Here is a 25,483-nt window from a genome sequence, read left to right as displayed (position 1 = left end):
TTAATGTAGTGTCCATGATTGTTTCTATGCTTTGAATTTACCTGTAATCTCCAGGACTGTACATCTATGATCTTCCCCAGAGTCAGAATAAAGATTCCATTTATAATCTCCTTGATCAGTGGCTTTTACTTTCTGTATGTGCAATACTGCACTATAATTGTGTAGCTTCAACTGAATTCTTCCATCTTCACTCAAAAAAATTTTTTCCCATGTATTAATAACTGTTTTGAAGGACGAGTTCTCTTTAGCACAACTTTCACAGTGCTTAACTGCCACATTTGTAATCTTCTTGCTGCTGTTGCATGAAATTACAGCAGTTTTGTTATATTCTGTCTTGATGCTGCTGCAGTTATAGCTTGCAAAGTCTGAGGGAGGCAGAGGGGAAAAAAAGAACACAAATAAATGATTACTCAAGCAGCAATCACTAAGGGTATGTCTAGACTACAGGCTTTTGTTGACAGAAGCTTTGTTTACAGATACTGTTGACAAAGCTTCTGTCGGAGAAAGAGCGTCCAGACTGCTGGATGCTCTATTGACAAAAGAAGGCACCTGGAAGTGCTTCTGGAAGGTCACAGGGGCAGCCTTAAAGCCCAGGCCCCACTGCATGCTCTCTGCAGAGATGCGTGCTTAAAGGGATCCTCCTGGACAGCCGTTGCTCTGCTCCTACTTCTTGCTTACCTACCTCCTAGAGTTGCTGCAGTTTTTGCTCTGGTTGCTGCTTCCTTGGACACCACAGCAGTTTATTTTCAGATTTTGTTTTTGGCTTTTGTGTTTGTTTTTTTGTTTTTTTGGCCGTGGAGCCTGAGCTGCCCCTGCCCACACCGTGCTGCTGGAAGTTCTGCTGCATGTTCATGAGAGCATCATGATGTTTGCAGCAGAGCTGGATTCAGAGCCCAGCCTTGAGCCCCTCGCTCAGGCTACAGCCCTACTGCCCTTTCCCCCCAACTTATTCATGGAGAGGTGAGTTTGGAAGTTGGACACCAGTTCCGACTGGTGGGACCGGCTAGTTATGCAGCAGTGGGACAATGACCAGTGGGTCTGAAACTTCTGGATGCGGAAGGCCACCTTCCAGGAGCTCTTTGCCTGGCTCGCCCCTGCCTTGCAATGCCAGGAGACCCGCTTGCGGGCCGCCATCCCCCTGGAGAAGTGCGTCGCTATTGCTCTGTGGAAGCTGGCCACCTCCGACTGCTACCGCTCTGTGGGACATCAGTTCGGCATGGGGAGATCTACCGTTGGGGCAGTCTTGATGGAGGTAAGTCATGCTTGGGGGACAGTCCATGGGGTCGGGGGTTGGCGGATAAGGGGGACGGTCAGGACCAGGCACAAGGAATGGGGGATTGGGTGGGAGTGGTAGAAGCCTGCCTGGCCTCACCCTGCGGTGGTGCGGCAGACACCGGGGGAGGTTGCCTGAGGGGGGCTCTCAGGTTCTGGGAGGGGAGGGTTAGGGGTGTACCTCTCACCGCTCCTCTCATGTCCTCTTATGTGTGTTTGTATGTGTCCCTTTCTGCAGGTGGTGACAGCCATCAATTCTGAGCTGCTCCACAGGACTGTCCGCTTCGGAGACCTGCCTACCATCTTGGCCGGATTTGCAGGTCTGGGTTTTCCGAACTGCGGTGGAGCACTCACATCCCCATCCACGCACCACCCGCGCTACTTTTCCATGGTGCTGCAGGCCCTGGTCGACCACTGGGGACAGTTCACAGATATTTGTGTCAGGTGGTCAGGCTGGGCTCACAATGCCCGTGTATTCCGGAACTCATACTTGTACCGCAGGCTTCAGGCTGGGGCATTTTTCCCTGAGAGGAACTATGCAGTCGGTAATGTGCAGATTCCTACGTGCATCATGACTGTTGCGGCCTACCCCCTTATGCCCTGGCCCATGAAGCCCTACACCGGCCACATGGATGCAAGCAGGGAACTGTTTAACTCCTGCCTGAATCGGGCTCGCTTCCAGGTGGAGTGCGCCTTTGGCCGGCTAAAGGGCAGATTTAGATGCCTGCTCACTCGGCTGGACATGGGGGAACACAACATTCCTGATGTGGCTACAGCATGCTGTGTGCTGCATAACCTGGTGGAGAGGAAAGGGGAGGCCTTCCTCCCTGCGTGGGGGACACGGGCTGATGTGGAGGGGAGGCACGTTAAGCAGCCGCAGACAGCTGCTATCCGGCAAGCCCACCAGCTGAGCTTTCACATTCGGGAAGCCCTGAGGGAGCAGTTCTCCCATGGAGGCCAATGATTTTCCCCAGGGCCTTCCAAATGTGGGATTGCCTCATGCCCCTGTTGCCTTCCTCCCCATAGCTCCTTCTGGCCCCACATTCACCCATTCTACTCATTCCTCACACACTGAGAACAGAGACCGGTGTTGATGAAAAAGTGTGGACAGTTTATTGCACTGTTGCTTTTTTGAAAAACTAAAATACAAAACTCTTTTGTTCAGAGAAAATAAACTGTTTTTAAACAAAATAAAGTGCTTCCCTCAGTGACTCTCACAGGTGGGAAGGGGGAATTTCAACCTGGAACAGGGCAGGGAGGCTCAGGGCTGAGGGGGCTGCCTGGAGGAAGAGCCCCTGGCAGTTTGGCTGTAGAGGCCTTCTCGCACCCGGCTGCGCATGCAATTGCTAATGAAGCGGGGATTTAAATATCCCGCGCTTCATTAGCATAAAAATGGCTGCCGCTTTTTTTCGGCATGGAGCTTTGTTGGAGAAAAGCGCCAGTCTAGACGCTGATCTTGCGGAAAATAAAGCCTTTTCCAAAAGATCCCTCTTGAAAAAGCAGCAGCCATTTTTATGCTAATGAAGCATGGGAGATTTAAATCCGAGCTTCATTAGCAATTGTGATACGTCTAATTTACATCCCTTTTCTTATGTAGTCTAGACGTAGTCTTTGTGTTTGACATCGTATTTTATTTAAAAATGAAGCCTGGCCAACAAACCCCCAATTGGGGCCAAGCCCCCATCTGGCCACAGCATCATAACACTCCTGCACTCCCCTTTCTCCCAGACCCTACATCTGAGCCTATCATACACTGGAACCCCCTGCCCTGAGCCCCTCACATACTCCAACCCAAATTCCTGAACCCTCACATCCAGAAGTCTGTAGCTTGCTTAGTACCCTAATCCTACATCTGACCCCAACACTGCCTGGCCTGGAGCCCCCTCCCCAAGCCAGTGTCCCCTTATCCATCTCCTCCTGCATCCAGATTTCCTCCCAGAGCTTGCACCTCTCACCTCTTCCCACACCCAAATCCCTCATTCCCACCCCATAGCCTACACATCCTGTCTCAACCCAGAGAGGGTCCGGCTAGACTGCAGGAGTTTTTCAGGATTTCGGAGATATCCCAGAAAAACTCTTCTGCATGCAGGGATGCATTTGTTCTTCCACTTCTTTTAGTGGAAGATCAAACATGATCTTTCGGTCACCCCTATATTCCTCTTTCCACGAAGAATAAGGGGCCTCCAAAAGAAAGGGTTTTTCTGACATTTGGTCCAGTCTAGACAGGGCAAATGTTGGAAAAACTTCTTCCTACAGAAGAATTGGGGAAAAAAGTGATGGAGAGGAAGAGAATAGAGAGGGCGGGGCTTCAAGGAAGGGGTGGGGCTTCAAGGAAGGGGCGGGATGGTAGATCGTGGCTTGTTCTGTCATTTAAAAAGTGATCTTGGGTGTAAAAAGGTTGGACACCACTGCTTTAGACAATCAGCCTCTTTGCCAAGCTTCTGGTTCCTTTCCACTCTAGCTTCAGTTCTTTCTATGTAGCCTACTTCAGTTTCTCCTTAGTCTAGCTCAATGGTTGTTCTCAACCTATAGCTTGTCCGTCACTACCCGTTTGGCCCTGAGGGTCTTGCATGAGCTACAAATCTGCTAATTGGGCTGTGGGTTGAGAGCTACTGCTCTAGCTCCAACTGATTGAGTTGCTGCTTTTAATGTTTAGCAGTTCAGCTTTCTCCTTGCAGCATAAAAAACACAGTATTGCGGCAAACACGTAAAATGAGGTGACTTACGGCTGTCGGAAGCACCCGAAGAAATGGACAGGAACAGGAGGCATAGAGCTGTCTTCTGAAGGGAGTCCATCGAGTCCCTTATATCTGTTCCGAGAGCCTGGGATGAAAGGTGCCGTAGACATTCAGCGTTTGGTGTTACACTATCAGAGCAGAAGAGGTGACATCAGTTTCCTGGGCATAAACTGAATTTACAACATTTAGAATTCCCATCCCTGTCTCTTGTTGTTTTATCTCCCTTTCGCCAGTAACAAAACAGCCCCTCGGGACACAGGCCTTTTGCTGAATGGAGAACCCACTGTACAATGCAGAGAATGCATTTGGGCAGGGGCAGATGACCATTTTGCCGGGCCCAGGGCAGCCCAAGTAGTCATTTGGCAATGATCTTGTAAAAAAGTAAGCAGACGCTTAACTCCATTGAACTTAGTTAAAGAATTACTCATACAGTTCCTTATAAGCATCAGCCAGGGAACAGAAATGTCCCTATAACATTTTAAAGGAACGTAAACAAACATTTTGTGGTGTTTTAGGTGCTGCTTGTAATTATTAGAACTGGGAGCACTAGCTGTTGGGAGTCTGGAAGCACAGGAAACAGGAAAGAGTGGGGAGAAGATTGGCAGGGGCTAAGTGAGAGTTACTGAGGGATGCAGCAGCTTTGTAAAGAGGCTCCACTTTTGGTAAATAAAGTCCTGTTGAAGTTTGTTAGTACCTTGCTTGCATGATACAACAATTTGGAGATGAGGATGGATCTTCTGCCTCTGAACCCACCTGCACCCTTTCTGCAAAGCCCAGATGAGCCTCCAATTGATTTTACTGACAGGATTTGTATGTTTGAGATTTATCTGCTTGCTATCAGTGCTACAGAGATTTCTGAAGTAACAAAATGTGCTCTGCTAATCCACTGCCTTGGAGCAGAAGGGCAGCGGATATTTTACACTTTTCCCCTTGCAGATGATAAATATGAGACTGTACTCATTGCATTAAAGAACTTTTTTGTGCCAAAAATTAATATAATAGTTAATCGCTATAGATTTTGCCAGTGTGAGCAGAAACCAGGGGAGACTATAATGCAGTATATTGCTTCTCTGAGGAGTCTGATTGTAACTTGTGACTTCAGGAATATGGCAGATGAGATGATTAGAGACCAGCTCATTGGGAAAACAACCATGCTTCATGTAAGAGAACGCTTGCTTCTAGAACACAACTTACATTGGAAAAAGCAATTGCTACCCAAATTGAGTCAGCTATAGCAGAAGCCAAAATAATGAGCATGGATACAGGAGGCCCAGTTCAGGCTGTGACTCCTTTGCTGAAAAGTCCACTATCACTGCAGACAAACAGTTACAAGGAGAAAGCTAATGAAAACCCACAGAATCAGCAAATTCAAAGCACGGCAAAAGCATACTTTCGCTGTGGATCCCCACAACACCTTACAAGCTACACAAGATGTCCTGCAAAAGTAGCTCAGTGCAATCACTGCAAAAAGATTGAGCATTTAGCTAAGGTGTGCCGCAGTAGCCAGTCCAATCAACAGGTGCATACAGTTACAATACCAGATGTTACTGTGCTGAGTGTGAACAAAATCACTACTGCACATATTCCAAAACAGATAAGGTGCACTGTAAATGTTTCTGCCACATCTTCAGGCAAATTACATCCTATTCAGCTAATGTTGGACACCAGCTCAGCAGTATCTATACTACATGATTCCATCTATTTGCATTACTAAAAAGATGTGCCTCTTACTGAACCCAAACTTTACTAGGTGTGGTATTTGAAAAACCAAATACCAGTACGTGGCTGCCTGCCAGCAACGGTGACTTTTGGTGATTGCTGTGTAACTGCAGAGTTTTGCATTGTCCACAAAGGCACTCCTATCCTTGGCAGAGATTTATTGGCTATTTGAAACTTCAAGGTAGTTAATGGACAAATTGACCTTCCTCAGCAAAGCACTCTTGCAGTACACACAATGGCTACGTCTACACTGGCATGATTTTCCGGAAATGCTTTTAACGGAAAAGTTTTCCGTTAAAAGCATTTTTGGAAAAGACCATCTAGATTGGCACAGATGCTTTTCCACAAAAGCACTTTTTGCGGAAAAGCGTCCGTGCCAATCTAGATGCGCTTTTGCGCAAAAAAGCTCTGATCACCATTTTCGCCATTGGGGCTTTTTTGAGCAAAACAGTACTGTGCTGTTTACACTGGCCCTCTTGCGCAAATGATTTGCGCAAGAGGGCTTTTGCCTGAACGGGAGCAGCACAGTATTTCTGCAAGAACACTGATGATCTTACATGAGATCGTCAGTGTTCTTGCGGAAATTCAAGCAGCCAGTGTAGACAGCTGGCAAGTTTTTCCGCAACAGCAGATGATTTTGCGGAAAAACTTGCCTGTCTAGACACAGCCAACCAGTTTCAGCTGGGACCCAAGACCAGGTTAAAGAGAAACTTGGCTGTGCTTATGGGTTTGTGCACAAAGTTAAAATGCGGCATAATGTGATGCCTGTACAACAGAAGTTACGGTGCTTACTATTTTCAGTCAGGGAAGCTGTTTCAGAAGAACTTAAAAAACTTGTTCAAAAGGACATTATTGAAGAGATTGACTCATCTGAATGGGCTTCACCTATAGTGGTGACACGGAAGAAGGATGGAGGCATTCGCCTTTGTGTGGACTTAAGGGAGCCAAAGAAAGGTATTGTGATTGACAGCCACCCACTGCCTCACATAGAAGAAGTATTTGTAGAACTCTGTGGAGCAAAGATGTTTTCTACTCTTGATTTGCAGAGTGCATACCACCAGGTTATGCTTCATGAAGACAGCAGAGATCTCACAGCATTTATTACACATGAGGGACTATTTCATTTTAAACGTGTTCCATATGGTCTTGCATCTGACCCAAGTGCCTTCCAAAAATGATGTCATTGATTCTGAAGAATCAACATGGAGTTCAGTGCTATCTGGATGATATTATTGTGTTTGGAAAGACTTCTGAGGAGCATGAGAATAACTTGCAGTCTGTACTAAACTGCATCAGTACAGCAGGCCTCAAGCTCAACTTGTCTAAATGCAAATGTAGACAAACAGAACTCTCCTTTCTGGGGCTTACAATGTCACTGGCTGAACTAAAACCTGATCCAGATCATATCCTAGAAATTTCAAAGGCTCCTCCTCCAACAGATTTGCAAACCTTAAGTTCCTTCTTGGGTCTTACCTCCTGGTATGCAAAATTTATTCCCAATTATGCTTCTGTCATTGAATCAATTCAAGAATTGCTACGGAGAAGTTCAACGTTGGTGTGGACAACAGATGCACAAGCTAGTTTGGAAAACTGTGAAAGACTTGATTGTACATAGTCCAGTACTTGCACTATTCAGTCCTGCATTGCCCACAATTGTGGCTACTGATGCTTCTAAGAGCTACTGAAGGATGCAGCAGCTTTGTAAAGAGGCTCCACTTTTGGTAAATAAAATCCAGTTGAAGTTTGTTAGTACCTTGTGTGACGGCGCGTTGGGGTTCCCCAGTCTCCTGCAGCCCCGGAATGGCATGAACAGACTTCACCAGCCAGTAGAATACAGGTGGTTTATTGCTTCTCCACGATACAGCACAGCACAGATGTAATCTAGTTACAGGAACTGGGGGCTAAGAGGCCTCAGTGTCCCCCTTGAGATAGGGGAATCCCAGCCCCCTCCACAGTTCCTTCTCTCCTGCTTTCCAGCCAGGAACTCACTCCCCCTCTCCAAGCCCTGCCCCCAGCCAGGGCAGCATTCCACCTCCCTTTGTTTCTTCCCATGGGGGGTTGGCTGGTTCAACCGGTATGGAGTCACCTTTGCATAATAAGGTTTTCCCTGCTGCGTCTTGCTCCAGACAGCAGAGGTCACCACAGCCCAGCAAGTACCCCCACTACGTCACAGTTCTCCCCCCTCCGAGAGCGAACTGAGCAGGGTCACTCCGCTCGTGATCTAGGGAAGTTCGGGACAGCGCGTCGGCGATGATGTTGGCGCTCCCCTTGACGTGGATCACTTCCATGTCATAGTCCTGCAGGAGCAGGCTCCACCGCAGCAGCTTGGCGTTGGTCCCTTTCATCTGGTGCAGCCAGGTCAGGGGGCAGTGGTCGGTGTACACCGTGAAACGCCGGCCAAACAGGTACGGCTGCAGTTTTTGCAGGGCCCACACCATGGCTAGGCATTCCCTCTCTACGGTCGCGTAGCTCTGCTCCCAGGGTAGCAGTTTCCTGCTCAGGTACACGATGGGGTGACATTCCCCTTTCTCGTCCGCCTGCATCAGCACCGCCCCCAGCCCAGTGTCCGAGGCATCCGTAAACACGATAAAGGGCTTCTCAAAGTCCGGGTTTACCAACACTGGGGCCTTGGCCAGGGCTTTCTTCAGTGCACAGAGAGCCCTCTGGCACTGCTCCGTCCAGACCACACTGTCTGGCCTCCCCTTCCTGCACAGCTCTGTGATCGGGGCAGCGATGGAGCTGAAGTTGGGCAAAAACCTCCGGTAGTACCCCGCCATCCCAATGAAAGCCTGGACCTGCTTCTTGGTCTGGGGCACAGGCCAGTGTCGGATGGTTCCCACTTTGGCCAGCTCTGGCTTCAAGCAGCCACTCCCCACCTTATGGCCCAGGTAGGACACTTCGGCCATTCCAACCTTGCACTTCCCAGCCTTTACGGTCAGCCCGGCCTCCCTCAGCCGATCCAGTACCTGGCTGACCTGGGCCACGTGGTCCTCCCAGGACTGGCTGAAGATGCAGATGTCATCGATGTACGCTAGGGCACAGTTCTCCATTCCCCGCAGCAGCTGGTCCACCAGGTGCTGGAAGGTGGCTGGTGCCCCTTTGAGGCCGAAGGGCAGGACCAGGAACTCATAGAGCCCCAGCGGCGTAATGAAAGCCAATTTCAGTCTGGCCTCCTGGTCTAGCGGTACCTGCCAGTAGCCCTTGGTGAGGTCCAGGGTGGTGAGGTAGCGAGCTCCCCCCAGCTTGTCCAGGAGCTCGTCGGGCCTTGGCATCAGGTAGGCGTCGGACACCGTGACGGCGTTGAGCTTCCGGTAGTCCACACAGAACCGGATCGACCCGTCCTTCTTAGGGACCTGCACCACAGGAGAGGCCCAGGGGCTGGAGGATGGCTGGATCACCCCCAGGGCCAACATGTCCTGGACCTCTCTCTCCAGGTCCTGGGCTGTTTTCCCCGTGACCCTGAAAGGGGAGCAGCGCACCGGGGGTTGAGTGCCCGTTTGCACCCGGTGGACAGCCAGGTTGGTGAGACCAGGCTTGTCAGAGAACAGCTGCTGGTGGGAGCGCAGCACCTCTCGGATCTCGGCCTGCTGGGCTGGGGTGAGCTGGTCCAAGAGGGAAATTGACTCCAGCGAAGAGTCCTCTCCGGTCCCAGGGAACAGTCCTACCAGGGGATCCTCCCAGGGCTTACCCACGGCCAGCACCAAGTTCTCCCTGTCCCAGTACTGCTTCATCATGTTAACATGATATACCCGCTGGCCGCGCGTCCAGCCCGTCAGCTCCACCACGTAGTTCACCTCGTTCAGCTGCTTAACCACCTTGAAGGGGCCATCCCAGGCGGCTTGCAGCTTGTTCTTCCTCACGGGGATCAGGACCATCACCTGATCCCCAGTAGCGTAGGCGCGGGTGTGACGGACCGGGCCATGTCTGGGCACAGCTGAGGGTGTCCGCTCAGGGCGAATTGCTCAAATTCGGGGCTCCTTACAGCCCCCAGACTGGTGACCTCTCTACACAGGCCACAAATCAGTCCCACAGAGCGCTTCAGCAACATGCCTGAAGCCTCCCGAGCAAAACCCTTCCGACACCCCAGCAATATCCGTGCCCCAGATGGCCCCGGGCCTATACACAGGTGGGGGGGTCCTAACACCCAATCCCACCTACCCCGAACAAGTTCTGTCCGGTTCCAAGAAACCAACCACAGATCCCTGGTCAATTTACCCTCTGGACCTTACCCACAAATCACGCTGGGCCAATCCTTTAGCATCTAACAACTAAAGGTTTATTAACATAAGAAAGAAAAGCATGAGAGTAAGATTATTAAAGTACAGTACGTTACATGCACCGAATCTCCCAGGTCTCGATGCAGGCTCTAGCAGAGAAGTTGCAGCTGCTGGTTTAAAAGTTCTTATTGCACATCCTAAGATCAGGATGGGTTCACAGGTCTTCCGGGCTCTTCGATCCCTGCAATGCTGCCTCTGGGATGAAGTGCTGAGCTGAGAACAAAATGGCATCGACCGCATGGCCTCTTTATACCTCCTTCCTGGCCTCTTCTAGTATGTAGCAGGTCACCTGGTCAGAGGCCAGTCTCTGTGTTTCCTGCTGGCTGCTCTCAGGTGACAGCCCCCATTCTTTGGGTGTGTCCATAGCCCATTGAGAGCCATTGTTCCACAGGGCCTCGGTAATTAGCATGTCCACAGGCTCGGCCCTGCCCAATGCTTAACCACATGCAGGGAAATCTTCAGTGTCCATACAAGTACATGCTCATAATTGCACACACAGACATTATACAAACACAAGAACAGCATACATAGGATTATCAGATAATAAGCTTCTATTCAATACCTCACATGGCCCCCTCCTATACCATTTTTGGGGCCAACACCCCCACCTATGGGTGCATCAGTGATCTGGCTGCTCCCCTCAAGATCCAGCAACGTGACAGCGGGCCCGTGCATTGCAGTCGTACCAGACCTTCTGCTTCCTCTGGGCCCTGCTTAGGTTCTCTCTGGCCAGGCCCATGAGCTCGGCAAGTCTTTTCCGGAACGTCAGGACGTATTCCACGACCGGCTCACCCTCCGGGGAGACCTTTCCCTCCCACTTGTCTTTCAGTAAGTCCAGGGGGCCTCTCACTCACCTCCCATATAACAGCTCGAACGGCGAGAACCCTGTGGACTCCTGGGGCACTTCCCTGTATGCAAACAGCAGGTGGGCATAAAGGTCCGTGGCATCTTCTTCAGAGTCCCATTGAACCTCTCTACCAACCCGTTGGTCTGGGGGTGATACGCCGAGGCCCAGGTGTGTTGCACCCCACTCTTCTCCCACAAGCACCGGAGCAGGGCCGACATGAAGTTGGATCCCTGGTCCGTGAGAACCTCCTGGGGAAACCCCACCCTGCTGAAAATGGTCAGCAGGGCATCTGCCACCGTGTCTGCCTCGATAGAGGGCAGGGCCACGGCCTCGGGGTAGCGGGTGGCAAAGTCCACCACCACCAGGATGTATTTCTTCCCTGTCTGGGTCGCTCTGTTAAAGGGCCCCACGATATCCATCGCCACCTTCTGGAAAGGCTCCTCTATGATGGGCAGGGGTCTCAACGCAGCTTTTCTCTTTTCTTGGGCCTTCCCCACTCGTTGGCAGGCGTCGCAGGACCGGCAGTACCGCTGTACAGCTGCAAACATTCCCGGCCAGTAGAAGTTTTGGAGCAGCCTCAGCCGGGTGCGCCGGCTCTCCTGGTGTCCCGAGAACGGGATGTCATGGGCCAGGTACAGCAGCTTGCGGCGATACCTTTGGGGAACCACCAGCTGCCGCTGGAGCCCCCACTCCCCTACCTTCCCGGGGGGAAGCCATTCCCAGTACAGAAATCCCCTCTCCCACCGGAACTTCTCCTGGCAATCTCCTCCTAGGGGTTGAGCTGCACCCAGGTCAGCCCGGTCCCTCAGGGCCTGCAGGGAGGGATCCACCCACACCTCAGCCTGGAATTCAGCGGCTGGGGCTGGGACAGGGCCGTGGTTCCCCCCACTGCCTAGGTCCAACTCTAGGTCTGCTGGGACGGGGCCCTGGGCCCCCTGTTGGGGAACCTCCTTGAGTTCCGGGCCGCCAGCCCCTCGCTTGCTCTGGCTACGGGTGGTGACCAGCGTCCTGTGGGGTCCGTCTGGCCATTCCTCCAGGTCACTCCCCATCAGCACCTCGGTGGGCAAGTGCAGGTGTACCCCCACTTCCTTGGGGCCCTCCTTGGCCTCCCATTTCAGATGCACCCTGGCTACGGGTACCTTAAAGGGGGTGCCGTCTATGCCCCTCAGTGTCAGCTGAGTGTCGGGTAGCATATGGTCTGGGGCCACTATGTCGGGTCAGGCCAGTGTCATCTCCGCCCCCGTGTCCCAGAAACCCGTCACCTTCCTATCATCCACCTCCAGGGGTATGAGGCAGTCCCTCTGCAGGGGTCGCCTTGCCCCCACCCGGTACACGGGGAAATCTGCCTCCCGAGGGTCAGACCTCCCAGAGGAGGTACACTGAGCATCCTTTCCCCCCCCCTGAGTGGAGGTTTGCTGGCCAGCCCCTGCCTCTGGGGCAGCCCGCCCTCCCTCCCGCCCCAGCCAGTTAACCCTGGAAAGTCCCAGGTCATGGGACCTGTTCTTGCGCCTGGTGCACTGAGCCCTCTTGTGGCCTCGTTGCCCACAGCGATGGCAAGTTAGGTTCTGTGGGCCCATTTGGGTCGGCTCTGCCCGGGCCCTGGCTGGTTTTCTGGGGTATCGATGACTGGTCCTGGTCCCTGGGGCTCGCCTCGGAGGTGCCTCTCTCCGTCGCTCAGCCAAGAATCGGTCTCTGTGCGATTCCCTTTCTCTCCAGGACTCCCGTTCACACCCGGACCGGCTCTCTGTGAACTCATCTGCCAGTCTCCCGGCCTCCTGGGGGTTCTCTGGTCTCCGGTCCTTGAGCCACAGCCTCAGTTTGGGTGGGCATGCTTCATAGAACTGCTCCATCAGGACCAGCTTGAGCAGCTCCTCTGCGGTCTGGGCTCCGACTCCAGACACCCACTTGCGGCCGTATTGCGACAGGCGGGAGGCCAGATCCACATAGGTCTCCCGTGGCTCCTTCTGCACCCCCCGGAACTTCTTCCTGTACATCTAGGGGGTCAGCCCGAACTTGTGCAGCAGGGCCTCCTTGACTCGGTTGTAATCCCCTGGCTGCAGGTCCTCCAACTGACTGAGCACTCCGGCCGCTTCCTGGCTCAGTGCAGGGACGAGCTCCTGCAGCCAGTCAGCTGGGGGAACCTGTTGCAGTCCACAGGCCCTCTCAAAGGAGCTGAGGAACCCATCTATGTCACCCATGTCCTTCAATTGGGCCACCACGAGCCTCTCCAAGCGTCTGGCAGTCCCGGGACCCTGGGGCCTATCCGCACTTGGCGCAGCCGGTGCCCCGCCGGTTCTCCACTCTGCCATGGCCAGCTCATGTTGTCACTGCCTCTCTCGGTCCTGGCGGTCCCTCTCTCAGTCCTCTACTTCCAATTCCTTTATCCGCAGCTGGATCTCCAGCCGCCGCAGCTCCGCTGGGCTGGCCTCTGCCCTAGATGGGCTACAGCTTGCAGGCCTCCTGGGAGACGCTGTCTCATCTCTCCGGTGGGTTCCAGCGCTCCTCCCCCTCTCTGAGCCTGACACACTCTCGGGGGGGGGGGGGGGGGTCTGGCTGCTTCCCCTGGGGACAAGATCCTGGCCCTGTGGCTGGTCATTCTCTTCCAGCTGGTCAATAAGCTGGGCCTTGGCTGCTTTCCGCACAGGCAAGCCCCTCTCTCTGCACAGCCCCACCAGCTCTGCCTTCAAGAGTCGGGCGTAGGCCATCTGCCTGCTGGTCCCCTCGGTGCAGATTCACCAGTCTAGTGCTGCAGCGCCCCACGAATTTCCCAGGAACTGCTTCGCTCTGTCTCCAGCATGCCTGGCTATCGGGCTCTTGCTTCTACTGAGCCTTGTCGCTCGCCGCTGGAAGCTCCATCCACAGGGTGCAGTGCATCCCGCTCCTGACACCAGTGTAACGGCGTGTTGGGGTCTCCAGTCTCCTGCAGCCCCGGAATGGCACGAACAGACTTCACCAGCCAGTAGAATACAGGTGGTTTATTGCTTCTCCACAATACAGCACAGCACAGATGTAATCTAGTTACAGGAACTGGGGGCTAAGAGGCCTCAGTGTCCCCCTTGATATAGGGGAATCCCAGCCCCCTCCCCAGTTCCTTCTCCCCTGCTTTCCAGCCAGGAACTCACTCCCCCCTCCAAGCCCTGCCCCCAGCCAGGGCAGTATTCCACCTCCCTTTGTTTCTCCCCATGGGGGGTTGGCTGGTTCAACCGGTATGGAGTCACCTTTGCATAATAAGGTTTTCCCTGCTGCGTCTTGCTCCAGACAGCAGAGGTCACCACAGCCCAGCAAGTACCCCCACTACGTCACACCTTGCTTGCATGATACAACATATTTATAGACCTACTGTGTCAAATGTGGGTTTAAACCGAGTCAAATTTTTAAAAAATCAAGATGGCTGATTTTTAAACCTCACTTTACAGTGCCATTAAATCAAAGGAAATCAACAATTGTGTGTGTGAAATCTTACCATTTGGGTGTAGTCACCATTTTGTTCAAGTCTACACTACCCTGCTGTCTTTTTGTTATCCACAGGTTTGCTGGAATGATTAGCCTGCATGAATGGAGGGGCCCCTTAGTTTGGCCTAAAGAAAAGGCATAGTATATGAATTGTTCAGAGGTGTCTGGGTGGAAACCTGTTTATATGTGCCAGATTTACAAAAAATAAAATAAAATAAAAAAAATGCGGAACCTCTATGTCAAGTTTTGTCACAAGAACATTATGACCGCTCTGATAGAACCCCCCGAATAGGGAGATTTACAGTGAAAAGATCAACTAATAATTGGTCAGACAACCCACCCTAGGGCTAGAAGAGAAGAGAAAAGAGGTGGGAGCCTAGGGCCACTTGTTCCTGCAAACCCGTAGGAATCATAACTTCAGCTACTGGCTTCCACAGAAATACTCACACACAAGCAGTTGTTTATATATCTTTGAGATTAGTTATCTCCTCAGTGACCTATGTACAAGCGTCTTGTTGTTTGTTTTGGGTTCTTATGTAATCTTTATCTTCGTTTTCATTCTGTGTAACTACGCTCATTTGGCTGAGCTTTTTCTTTTACTCCTCAGCACTGTGCCTTGGATCTGCCTCGTTCTTACTTTTGGCTATTTCTTGCTCTTATTTTTAATTCTGGATAGGTCTATACCTTGTGCAGTCTTTCCTGCATGGCTCACTGGGATCACTTTCAAAGTCCTTTCGATCATGTTAATGAAAATCATGGACTTGAATTTAGTGCTCAGGAAAAGCCCGGCTTAGCGCACAAAGATGATGCCGGGAAAGGTTCTTCCATGGGTGCCATTAACACACCTCAATCCTGTCCAGCAACATTTAAATATCCTGTCACTAAATTGGCCCAGAGCTTTGCCAGCGTTCTCAGCCCTGACCTGCCACATTCTGGGCTCCACGTGCTTTGAAATCCACAAGAGCCTGAGATGACGTGCTAGCTTTGAAATGTACAAGAGTCCCCAGTAGTGGCTTTTGTGCATTTCAAAGCAACAGCACCCGCATGGAGCTGGGGGTACTGTCATTCTCAAATGCTGTGCAGAGCCGGGTTCAGCTCAGGACTCCCCAGCTGATCCTGGGTTCTGTGTGCTTTGAAATGCTGGGCATGGAGCCCAGGATCAGCTGGGGAGTCCTCAGCTGACCCCGGCCTCCTTGCAGCATTTCCATGAACCTGGGATTGGCTAGGGACTCCCCAGCTGACTCCGGGTTCTGCAGAAATGCCATATGGAGCCCAGGCTCAGCTAGGGAGTCCCTAGCTGACCCTGGGCTCCATGCAGCGCTGCTCCTTTGAAACACCATGGCATTGTTTCAAAGCCCTTACTGCCTCTTCCCCCTTAGCCCTCTTCCCCCTTTCTTTACCCGTCTTACTCCCCTCCTTTGCTTCCTCTATCTGATAGAGGCAGCAAAAGGAAGGGAGAAGTGACTAGTCGACTCAACTATCCAATAAGCATTTGCTTATCAGATAGTCAATTAGTCGACTACTCCTTAACATGCTTATTGTTGATCTGTGATCTGTGAAGCACCCTGTACAGGTACTGTGGCCTGTTCTGGATATATGTTGTCTCACTGTGTTACAAAAAGTGTGAAATATTTGGATAGCTCTACCAGATTTTTATGTGGGGCGTTTATTCAGCCCAGATCAACTTTTTACTAATGCCAATATCTTCTTTCCCTTGAAATACGTAGCTCAGTAAAAAGGGTGTGGAGGTAACTGGGAATATAAGTGTTGCATCTGCATGCAAGGGACCATCCCCATCCCCATCCTCAGAACAGCACATTGGGGGAATGATACTTCACAGCCCCCAGTATCTGCACAGATCCCTTGAAATGATCTCATTTTTCAGCCACTCCATATGGTACCATATTGCTCAATACCAATACAACATAAATCTTAGCAGTTGGCTAAAATTGCCAAAAGCTGTTAGAAGATCATGTCACTAGACTGAAAGTTCTGCTCCATCACTGAAGACAAGTGTGATGTGTAACTTTGCCATTAGCCTTAACAGATGTTCCAGTGTTCTTCAGGTTGGTTCTGCTCTCAGGTACAGAACTTAGAAACTCTTACAACCTGTCATGGACTGGACACCTGCTGCAAAGCACTGAGGGTACGTCTACACTACAACGTTAATTCGAACTAACTTAGTTCGAATTAGTTAATTTGAACTAAGCTAATTCGAACTAGCGCATCTAGAACTAAAAACTAGTTCGAATTAGGGTTTTGCTAATTCAAACTAGCGCGTCCACATTGATTGGATGCTGGGGCGCACTTAAGGGCGGCTGAAACCGGTTCTGGCAGGGCATAAGGTCAGTAGTTGCTTTGTGTGGGTGCTGTCTGAGGCTATCTGAGGCTCGAGCTTAAAGGGACCCCCCTGGACAGCCGGTTCTCAGCTTTTCCGCTTGCTTGCCAACCTCGCCGAGGGACAGCAAAGCGTTGGTCATGTGCCCATCTGAGTCGGTGCTTCCCTTCGGGGACACCACCGCAGGTGGCAACATGGAGCCAGAGCTCGCCCTGCACCTTCTGGTGCACTTTCTGGACTTGCTGCTGCAAGCCTGCCACCAATGGCTCGAGGCTGCCTGGCACCACCTGGTACACGTCAGCCCCCTGCCTCTCCACCTGGCCGCCCTGAGGGCCGTGGAGCAGCCGCGGCGGCGCCCCGGCACCGGCGTGCCCCGCTGCGTCTGGCGTCTGGACACCAGCAGCGACTGGTGGGACCGCATCGTCCTGGAGCGCTGGGAAGACCGACAGTGGACCCAGAACTTCAGGATGAGGAGGGACACCATCCTGGAGCTCTGCGAGTGGCTCGCCCCTGCTCTGCGCAGAAGGGACACTCGCATGAGGCCCGCCATCCCCCTCCAGAAGCGGGTGGCCATCGCCCTCTGGAAGCTCTCCACGCCGGACAGCTACCGATCCGTCGGGAACCTGTTCGGCGTGGGGAGATCCACCGTCGGGGCGGTGCTCATGCAGGTACGGCACTCGTCGGCCACTGCGCCGGGGAGGGAGGGGGGCTGCAAGGAGAGGATGGGCCGCCCCAGGGACAAAGGGGGGGCGGGAGGAGGCGAAAGCGCCCCGCACCGGAGGGGTCGGTCTTTCCCGGCTGTACTACACGCCGCCAGGGGGGTTGCTTCCAGGAGTGGGACGCGGGGCACTGCCAGGGCACGAACACTCCCAGCCACCCGGGTGCCCCACTGATTGGTGCTGTGCTGTGTCTCTCCGCAGGTGGTCAAGGCCATCAACCGGGTGCTGCTCCGCAGGATGGTCCGCCTCGCCGACCTGGACGCCATCATCCGGGGCTTTGGCGCCCTGGGCTTCCCCAACTGCGGGGGGGGGCCATCGACGGGACGCGCATCCCCATCCGTGCCCCGGAACACCAGGCGTCCCGGTACGTCAACCGCAAGGGGTACATCTCCGTGATCCTGCAGGCTGTGTGTGACCACCGGGGACAGTTCACGGACATTAATGTGGGCTGGTCCGGCAAAGCACATGACGCCCGGGTGTACCACAACTCCTTCGTGTGCCAGCGGCTGCAGGCCGGGACCTTTTTCCCCGACCGCCACATGATGTGGACATGCCCGTGTGCCTGGTGGGGGATGCCACCTACACACTGCAGCCCTGGCTCATGAAGCCCTACACGGGGCACCTCAATCCCTCCCGCCAGGCCTTCAATGCCAGGCTGACCAGGGCCCGCATCGTGGTGGAGGGGGCCTTCGGGCGACTGAAAGCCCGCTTTCGATGCCTCCTCACCCGTCTGGACCTGGCCGAGCACAACATCCCTCCCGTGGTGGCAGCATGTTGTGTGCTCCACAATTTGTGTGAGAGAAACGGGGAGGCTTTCCTGCCAGCCTGGATGGCTGAGACTGACCGCATGGCTGGACACTACGGTCAGCCCCGCACCGCCGCCATCCGGGAAGCCCAGCGGGGGGCTGTCCAGATCCGGGAAGCCCTGCGGGGGAGCTTCCTGGTGGAGGAGGAGGACTGACCTCTCCCTTGCATGCCCCACTGGGGCCTTCTTCCACCCTACCCCCCTTCCCCTTTCCCCTCCCTACCTACTGTAAAATAAAGACACCTGTTTTTCAAACAAAAAGTCTGTTTATTTCACATAACTGGGGTGGGGGGAGGGAGGAATGAGCGTGGGAGAGGGGAGGGGGAAACCTGGGACAAGGGAGCTGGAAGTGGAGGGAATGGAGGAAGGAAAAGGAAAGCTCAGGGGTGGGGGTCCGGCTGCCTCTCCTGTCTCGCAACACTGCGGGTCCGGGGGCGTTGGTGGGGAATGGTTGTGGAGGGTGGGGCAGGAAGGACAGGGGGTGTGGAGGAAGCAGGAGCAAGAGCAGGGAGAGCAGGAGGAGCGGGAGCGGGGGGAGCAGGAGCAAGAGCAGGAGCCGGAGCAGGAGGAATTGGGAAGCGGTTGAGCAGGCTCTGGAGGTGGCCTCTGAGGGCACGGCCCTGCTCCTCCAGTGCCTCCAAGCTCCTCCGGCGCAGCCGAAGGTCCTCCTGGACCCAGTGCTCCTGGATGCGGATCTGTTGCTCCATGAACCGGAGGTGCCGTCGCTGGTACTCCTCCTGGTTCCTGGCTCTCCTGCTGGCCCGGGCGCGGGCGGCTGCTGCAGGCGGGGTGGTGCGCCCTGCAGGCCCAGGTGCTGCGGCTGTGGTGCAACAAGAACAGCGGTCAATTACCCCAGGGGCCCAGGTGTGTGAAACCCAGCCCCCCTCTGCAAGGCCAGGGCCCGTGCAGGATCCCCAGCTGCTGCTCCGTGGTGGGCAAGGCCCAGGCGCACGGTCCCTGGGCTCCCTCTCGCCCCAGCCCCCCGTACACATAAGGGGAGCACGATGGTACTCACATGTGGACGCCTCCCCGGCCTCGGACGACACAGGCGAGCAGCTCTGTGGGGTACCTCGGGGGTCCCGGGTCCTGGGCAGGCTGCTGGCAGGCTCCTGGCTCTCCGAGCCCTCCTCCTCTTCTTCCTCCTCCTCCTCCTCCGTCTCTTGGAGCAGTCCCTCTGCCCCAGGGTCTATCACGTCCCGGGGGGCAGGGACGCCATGAGCCCCCAGGAGGCAGTCCAGAGCCAAAAACTGGGGGCACGCCTCCAGGTCAGCCCCTGGCAGGCAGGCCCGGGAGTAGGACTGCCGCAGGTCCTTTATTTTCCAGCGCACCTGCTCCCGGCTGCGCTGGTGGCCCCTGGCGGCCAGGCTGGCAGCCATGCAGCCATTGACTGCCGCATTCCTGTGGCTAGTGCGGAGATCGTGGACATTGAAGGCTTCCCTCCAAACCTCGATGAGGTCCACAATCTCCGCACTAGACCACGCGGGCGCCCGCCTCTTGCGGCCCCGGGCAGGGTCCTGGGAGCCGCCAGGCTGGTCCCGGGAAGAGGGGGAGGACTGGGTGTCATCGGGTGGCTGGCTCATGGGTGTCAGGTGCAGGGTGTGCTGGCACGGGTGCTGGCAGCCTTGCAACTGGCACAAACTGTGTAGCCAGCCCGTGGCCCTTTAAGGGCTCCGGGGCCGGGAGGGGGGCAGTAGAGTTTGCTTGGTGTTGGCCAGAGTGGCCACCAGGGCAAGCTGGGAAGGGCTAACCTCCCACTAGTTCGAATTAAGGGTCTACACAGCCCTTAATTCGAACTAGCAAGTTTGAACTAGGCTTAATCCTCGTGGAATGAGGATTACCTAGTTCAAACTAAGCGCTCCGTTAGTTCGAATTAAATTCGAACTAACGGAGCGCTAGTGTAGCGCCTATGAAAGTTAGTTCGAACTAACGTCTGTTAGTTCGAACTAACTTTGTAGTGTAGACATACCCTGAGAGACCTTAACTTCCACTGAAGGCAGTAAGAGCTTCTGCAGCTCATGACTAGACCTGATTTAAAATCATAGAATCATAGAGCTAGAAGAGACGTCAGGAGGTCATCAAGTCCAGCCTCCTGCCCAAGGCTGGACCAATCCCAACGAAATCAACCCAGCCAGGGCTTTGTCAAGCCAAGACTTAAAAACTTCTAAGGATGGAGATTCCACCCCCTCCCTAGGTAACCTGTCCCAGTGCTTCACCACTCTCCTAGTAAAATACCTCTTCCGCTGTAACTTGAGACCATTGTTCCTCATTCTGCCATCCGTCACTACTGTGAACAGCCTTTCTCCAACCTCTTTGGAACCTCCCTTCAGAAAGTTGAAAGCTGCTATCAACCCTCCTTCCCCCACTCTTCTCTTCTGCAGATTAAACAGACCTCAGCCTCTCCTTATCGGTCATATGCTCCAACCTCCTAATCATCTTAGTCTCCCTTCACTGGACCCTCTGCAATGTGTCCACATCCTTTCTGTAGTGGGGGGCCCAGAATTGGACACAGTACTTCAGATGTGGCCTCACCAGAGCCAAATGAAGGGGAATAATCACATCTCTGGATCTACTGGCAATGCTCCTCCTAATGCAAGCCAATATGCCATTTGCCTTTTGGCTACAAGGGCGCACTGTTGACTCCTATCCAGCTTCTCGTCCACTGTAATCCCCAGGTCCTTTTCTGCTGAACTGTTACTTAGCCATTCAGTCCCCGGCCTGTAGCAGTGCTTTGGATTCTTCCATCCCAAGTGCAGAGATCTGCACTTCTCCTTGTTGACCCTCATCAGATTTCTTTTGGCCCAATCCTCCAATTTGTCTAGGTCACTCTGGACTCTATCTCTTCCTTCCAACATATTTACCTCTCCCCCTAGCTTAGTGTCATCCACAAACTTGCTGGGGGTGCAATCCATCCCCTCATCCAAGTCATTAGTAAAGATGTTGAACAAAACCAGCCCCAGAAGCAATTCTTGGAGCACTCCACTTGATACAGACCACCAAACAGACATTGAGCCATTGATCACTACACATTGGACCCAACAATCTAGCCAGCTTTCTATCCACCTTACAGTCCATTTATCCAATCCGTACTTATTTACCCTGCTGACGAGAATACTGTGGGAGATCGTATCAAAAGATTTACTAAACTCCAAGTATATCATATCCACCAACTTCCCCATGACCACGGAGCCAGTTACCTCATCTTAGAAGACAATCAGGCTGTTAGGCACGACTTGCCCTTGGTGAATCCATGTTGACTATTCCTGATCACTTTACCCTCTTCCAAGTGCTTCAAAATGGATTCCTTGAGGATCCCCTCCATGATTTTTCCAGGGACTGAGGTGAGGCTGACTGGTCTGTACTTCCCTAGATTCTCCTTTGTCCCCTTTTTAAAGACAGGCACTACATTTACCTTATTCCAATCATCCAGGACCTCCCCAAATCACCCCGAATTTTCAAAGATAATGGCCAATGGCTCTGCAATCACATCAGCCAACTCTCTAAGCACCCTCAGATGCAATAGATCCAGCCCCATGGATTTGTGTATGTCCAGCTTTTCTAAACAGTTCTTAACCTGTTCGTTCTCCACTAGGACTGCCCACCTCCTTCCTATATTTTGCTGGCCCAGGAACAACAAATATCAGGTGCACTTGACTCAAGGCTTGGCTGACCCTGGCAAAGATTGGGAGCAAAGCTGAGCTTCGGGCTGTTTTTCACTGTCTAAGAAGCAGCTTAATGGTCTGATTCTGTGAGATGAAGGCTGAACATTGCTGGCACACATTGACATTAACTGAGGGTGAGGAGCACAGAGATAGAGAGCAATCACATCGACTTTTGAGACTGCAGCGTCTGTTTCTAGTTTCTTAATTAACTATAACCTTGCTGTGTAATGAGAGATAAGTGAGATGGCTCATATTTTGTACTAAGCCACACACAATCTTCTTGGGTCTCCAAACAGGGACAGGTTTTTCTAATAAGGCATTTTCTAGTGAGATTACTTAGTCCCTGTGCTAAATTCAACCCAGGAGAAACTTTGCTGAAATTAATGTGGTGGGTTTGACCCCTTGTGAATTGCCTTTTACAGAAGTACTAGAGGAAATGATGGGTAGGAAAGGGCAGAATTAACCAAAGGAGGAAGGGAATTTGAGAGATCATGAATGAGATGCTTTGGCACTAATTGGAAAGCTCTGAGCTCAGATAAGAAAAGGTTATGAGTGCACGAATTTTGTTCAGTTGCATCCTTTTTGTGTCTTTCATTTTCATCTGATTTGGCTTTGTTTCTTGCATTTTATTTGCTATGTGCAAGCTCTCTGTTTATTTAGACAGAATTAAGTGGACCAGCTCTGTGTCAGTGTAGCTATCAATCAGAATAAGCTAGAGAGCAGTATTTTAATACAGGGAAGACACTAAAACAGATTATTGATACAATGTTAATAAAAGGGTCACAATATGAAATCTTTACACTGGCAAAGCACCCAGTGAACCCTGGGGGATTTCTCTTAAACGCTTAGGAAAGCAGGGGTTAATTCAGTGATAATAAAACTAAGGATGCCAAAGGACTTGCCAAATATTATACGTATAATTCTCACAGCCCCGTTGTGAGCTAGGGTATGAAATACCCTGATTACAGACTGATAAACTGAGGTACAAGGCAGCCATGGGTATTGCTCAGGATCTCAAAGTGACTCTGTGGCAAAGGCAGAAATATAAAGCAGAGGTGAAATACTGGTCCCTATTGAAGTTAACAGCAAAATTCCCACTGGCATCAGTGGAACCAGGATTTCAGCTCAGGAATCCCAAATCTTACATTGCTGCTCTGATGACTACACCACACTTCCTCCTCCCATCTTAAATTGTGGAGTCTGAACAAACAAGGGGAAAAGAACTAGTTCTAACTACTGTGAGTGGCAAGAAGAGGACTAAATTAATCACTGAAGTAACTCCCTGATGTCCATCTGTGCAAAGCGGCATGGAGAACAAGACGTTGAATCAATGAGAAGCAGCGGTCAAACAAGCTAATTTTATGTTGGGAATCAGTACAAAAGGTAGAGGCAATAAGACAGAAAAAATCAAATTGCCTCTGTATAAATCCAGGGTATGCACACATCTTGGTTACTTCATGCAAATCTGGTTGCATGAAAAGATCTAATAGGACTGAAGAAGGTTCAGAAAAGGGTAACCAAAATGATTAGGGAATGGAACAGCTTCTGTATGAGGAGAGATTAATAAAACTAGGACGTTTCAGCTTAGAAAAGAGAAGTCTAAGGGAGGACTGAATTCTGTGAAATCATAACTAGTGCAGAGAAAGTAAAGAAGGAAGTTAGTTACTCCTTTAACACAGGAACTAGAGGTCATTCAATGAAATCAATAGGCAGCAGGTTTAAAACACACAAAATGAAGTATTCTTCACACAACACAGTGGAATTCTGCCAGAGGATGTTGTGAAGGCAAAGGCATTAACAGAATTAAAACAACAACAACAAAAAACAGAAAAGTTAGCCAGGATGGGCAGGGATGGTGTTCCTACCCTCTGTTTGCCAGAAGCTAGGAATGAGTGACAGGGGACGGATTACTTGTTGACTACGTGTTCTGTTCATTCCCTCTGAGGTACCTGGGATTGACCACTGTCTGAAGACAGGATACTAGGCTAGATGGACCATTGATCTGATCTAGTATGGCTGTTCTTATGAGCAGGAGGAGATGGTGTGTAGGAAGGTAATAGCCAATTAAAAGGCTCCCTCTACATAAGGTTAATGCATCTGCATTTCCCAAACCTAATTGTACATTCACACCAAGAGCTCATCTCATGTCTTTCTGGTGTCTGCTACAGCAAATGGAGAGGTGATGGGATCTGGAGAGCTCTGCTTTCCTGGGGGTTGACAGAGAACCTAGTGGAACACCTGTTAATTACGCCGCACCACGCTGGCCAAAGGGGGAGTGAAGCTGGCGCGGGCTCGGATGGGCCTCACCTCCCCTTGGTTTGAGCTACACCCGGGGAGCACGGGAAGAAGGTGAGCCCAGGTGCCTGGCAGGGGCACGTGCCAGAGGAGGGAACGGGCCCCGCACTCCAGGCACACTGGGGTGGTGCGGTCGAACCGTCGGGGGCTGGGCAGGCCCCGAGGGTGAGCGGCCACTGGGGTACTGGGGGAGAGAGGGAGAGGAAGCAGCCCAGGGCAGAACCAGGATATGGTTGGTGGGCTGATGAGTTTCGGCCGGATGCCCCATCTGTCGGACTGGACCTTGACCGGTCCGAGTCCTTAGGGCCCTGGACTGGGGCCCATGAGTGAGAGCAGGCCCGGGCCCCCTCTTCCCTCTCCAACCCAGGACGAGGAGCGAGAACATCAACCGTGAAGGGTAAAGACTGCTGAGTTGTGGAACCCGGGCTTAAACTGTACTGTGGGTGAGGTGGTGGGAACGTTCCGATTGTTTCGGTGGGGTGGCAAGGGAGCCGATAACCCGATGAGACCGCCCCGGTGCGGTCACACACCCCTTTGCTGGTCCCAGCTGCAGACTATGCTGCTTGGCCAGCCTTCAGCTCCTTGCGTTGCTTATCTGACCCTTTTGGCTCTGGTCACTGCAGGTCTGCCTCTCACCACAGGGTCTGTGCTCTGTGGGCTGTGTGGGCTTCTGGCTCTGTCACTGAAGATATGCTCCTCACCACAGCTTGCTCACCTTGCTGCTCTTCTCAGCTCTCTCCCGCTTTGGCTCAGAGACCCAGCTCACACAGAGGACTGGACCTGGCCTCCTAATTCCCTCATTGGCCTGCCCAACCTGTCAATCAGGCTGACCTGGAGTGCTGGTCTCTTCCCATTGTCCCTGGGGATTGTCAGCATTGACATCAAACCAACAAAAAGCCATCCTCAGAAAAGCCTTCTTTGATTTCCTACTCTGAGTGCTGCTTCATTCTTGCAATCCTAGCTGGATTCATTTTCACTTTACAGATCATTGCTGCTGAGTTACATCTGAATTGGGACACGTTACTTAGCCCCTGGTTTTCCCTGTCAATCACATTACCAAGTAAATACTACAGCCGTGAAAAGAAACACATTACCATCTACAGGCGTGCGCCCACAGGGAGAGCCTGGATCTGTGACAAACAAAGCTATAATAGCTACAATTGAGTGGGGACTGGAGCTGGGATTATGTGGAGAACTCATTTTAAACTCTGGAAAAACATGCAAAATCAGCAGAATATTTTAAAGTACATTTTATCAAACCACGTGGAAACTGTTTACTCCTTGCAGCTTTGGGGTGCTTTTAACTAAAAAGAGATGAAGCTGTGTGGAAAGTTCAAGTCAATACATCCCTGCAAACTAGG

At 52.3% G+C, this 25,483-nt stretch overlaps 2 protein-coding genes across 2 annotated transcripts in view; both read right to left on the bottom strand.

Moving 5' to 3' along the window:
* Nucleotides 1-25,483, bottom strand: part of LOC102444405 (uncharacterized) — a 172,780-nt gene that overhangs the window by 33,022 nt on the left and 114,275 nt on the right. The window lies entirely within an intron of this gene.
* Nucleotides 16,181-21,344, bottom strand: LOC142819163 (uncharacterized). Its single transcript, XM_075904256.1, has 4 exons — nucleotides 21,264-21,344; nucleotides 19,184-19,415; nucleotides 18,726-18,988; nucleotides 16,181-16,249 (listed from the first exon to the last, which is right to left on the bottom strand). The coding sequence occupies exons 1-4, from the start codon at nucleotides 21,342-21,344 to the stop codon at nucleotides 16,181-16,183; spliced, it is 645 nt and encodes a 214-aa protein (XP_075760371.1).

This window comes from Pelodiscus sinensis, chromosome 20 (assembly GCF_049634645.1).
Source record: "Pelodiscus sinensis isolate JC-2024 chromosome 20, ASM4963464v1, whole genome shotgun sequence".
NCBI classification, from domain to species: domain Eukaryota; kingdom Metazoa; phylum Chordata; order Testudines; family Trionychidae; genus Pelodiscus; species Pelodiscus sinensis.
Note: the sequence above shows the minus strand (reverse complement) of the source record. Positions and strands in the feature narration are given on the sequence as shown.

Coding starts and splice junctions, on each gene's coding strand:
- LOC142819163 (XM_075904256.1), bottom strand. CDS start 21,344: ATGGGGAAGTTGGTGGATATGATATACTTGGAGTTTAGTAAATCTTTT. Junction 18,989..19,183: donor GGCCGGGGAGGCGTCCACAT/GTGAGTACCATC, acceptor GTTGCACCACAG/CCGCAGCACCTGGGCCTGCA. Junction 16,250..18,725: donor TCCCAATTCCTCCTGCTCCG/GCTCCTGCTCTT, acceptor TGGCAATTTTAG/CCAACTGCTAAGATTTATGT.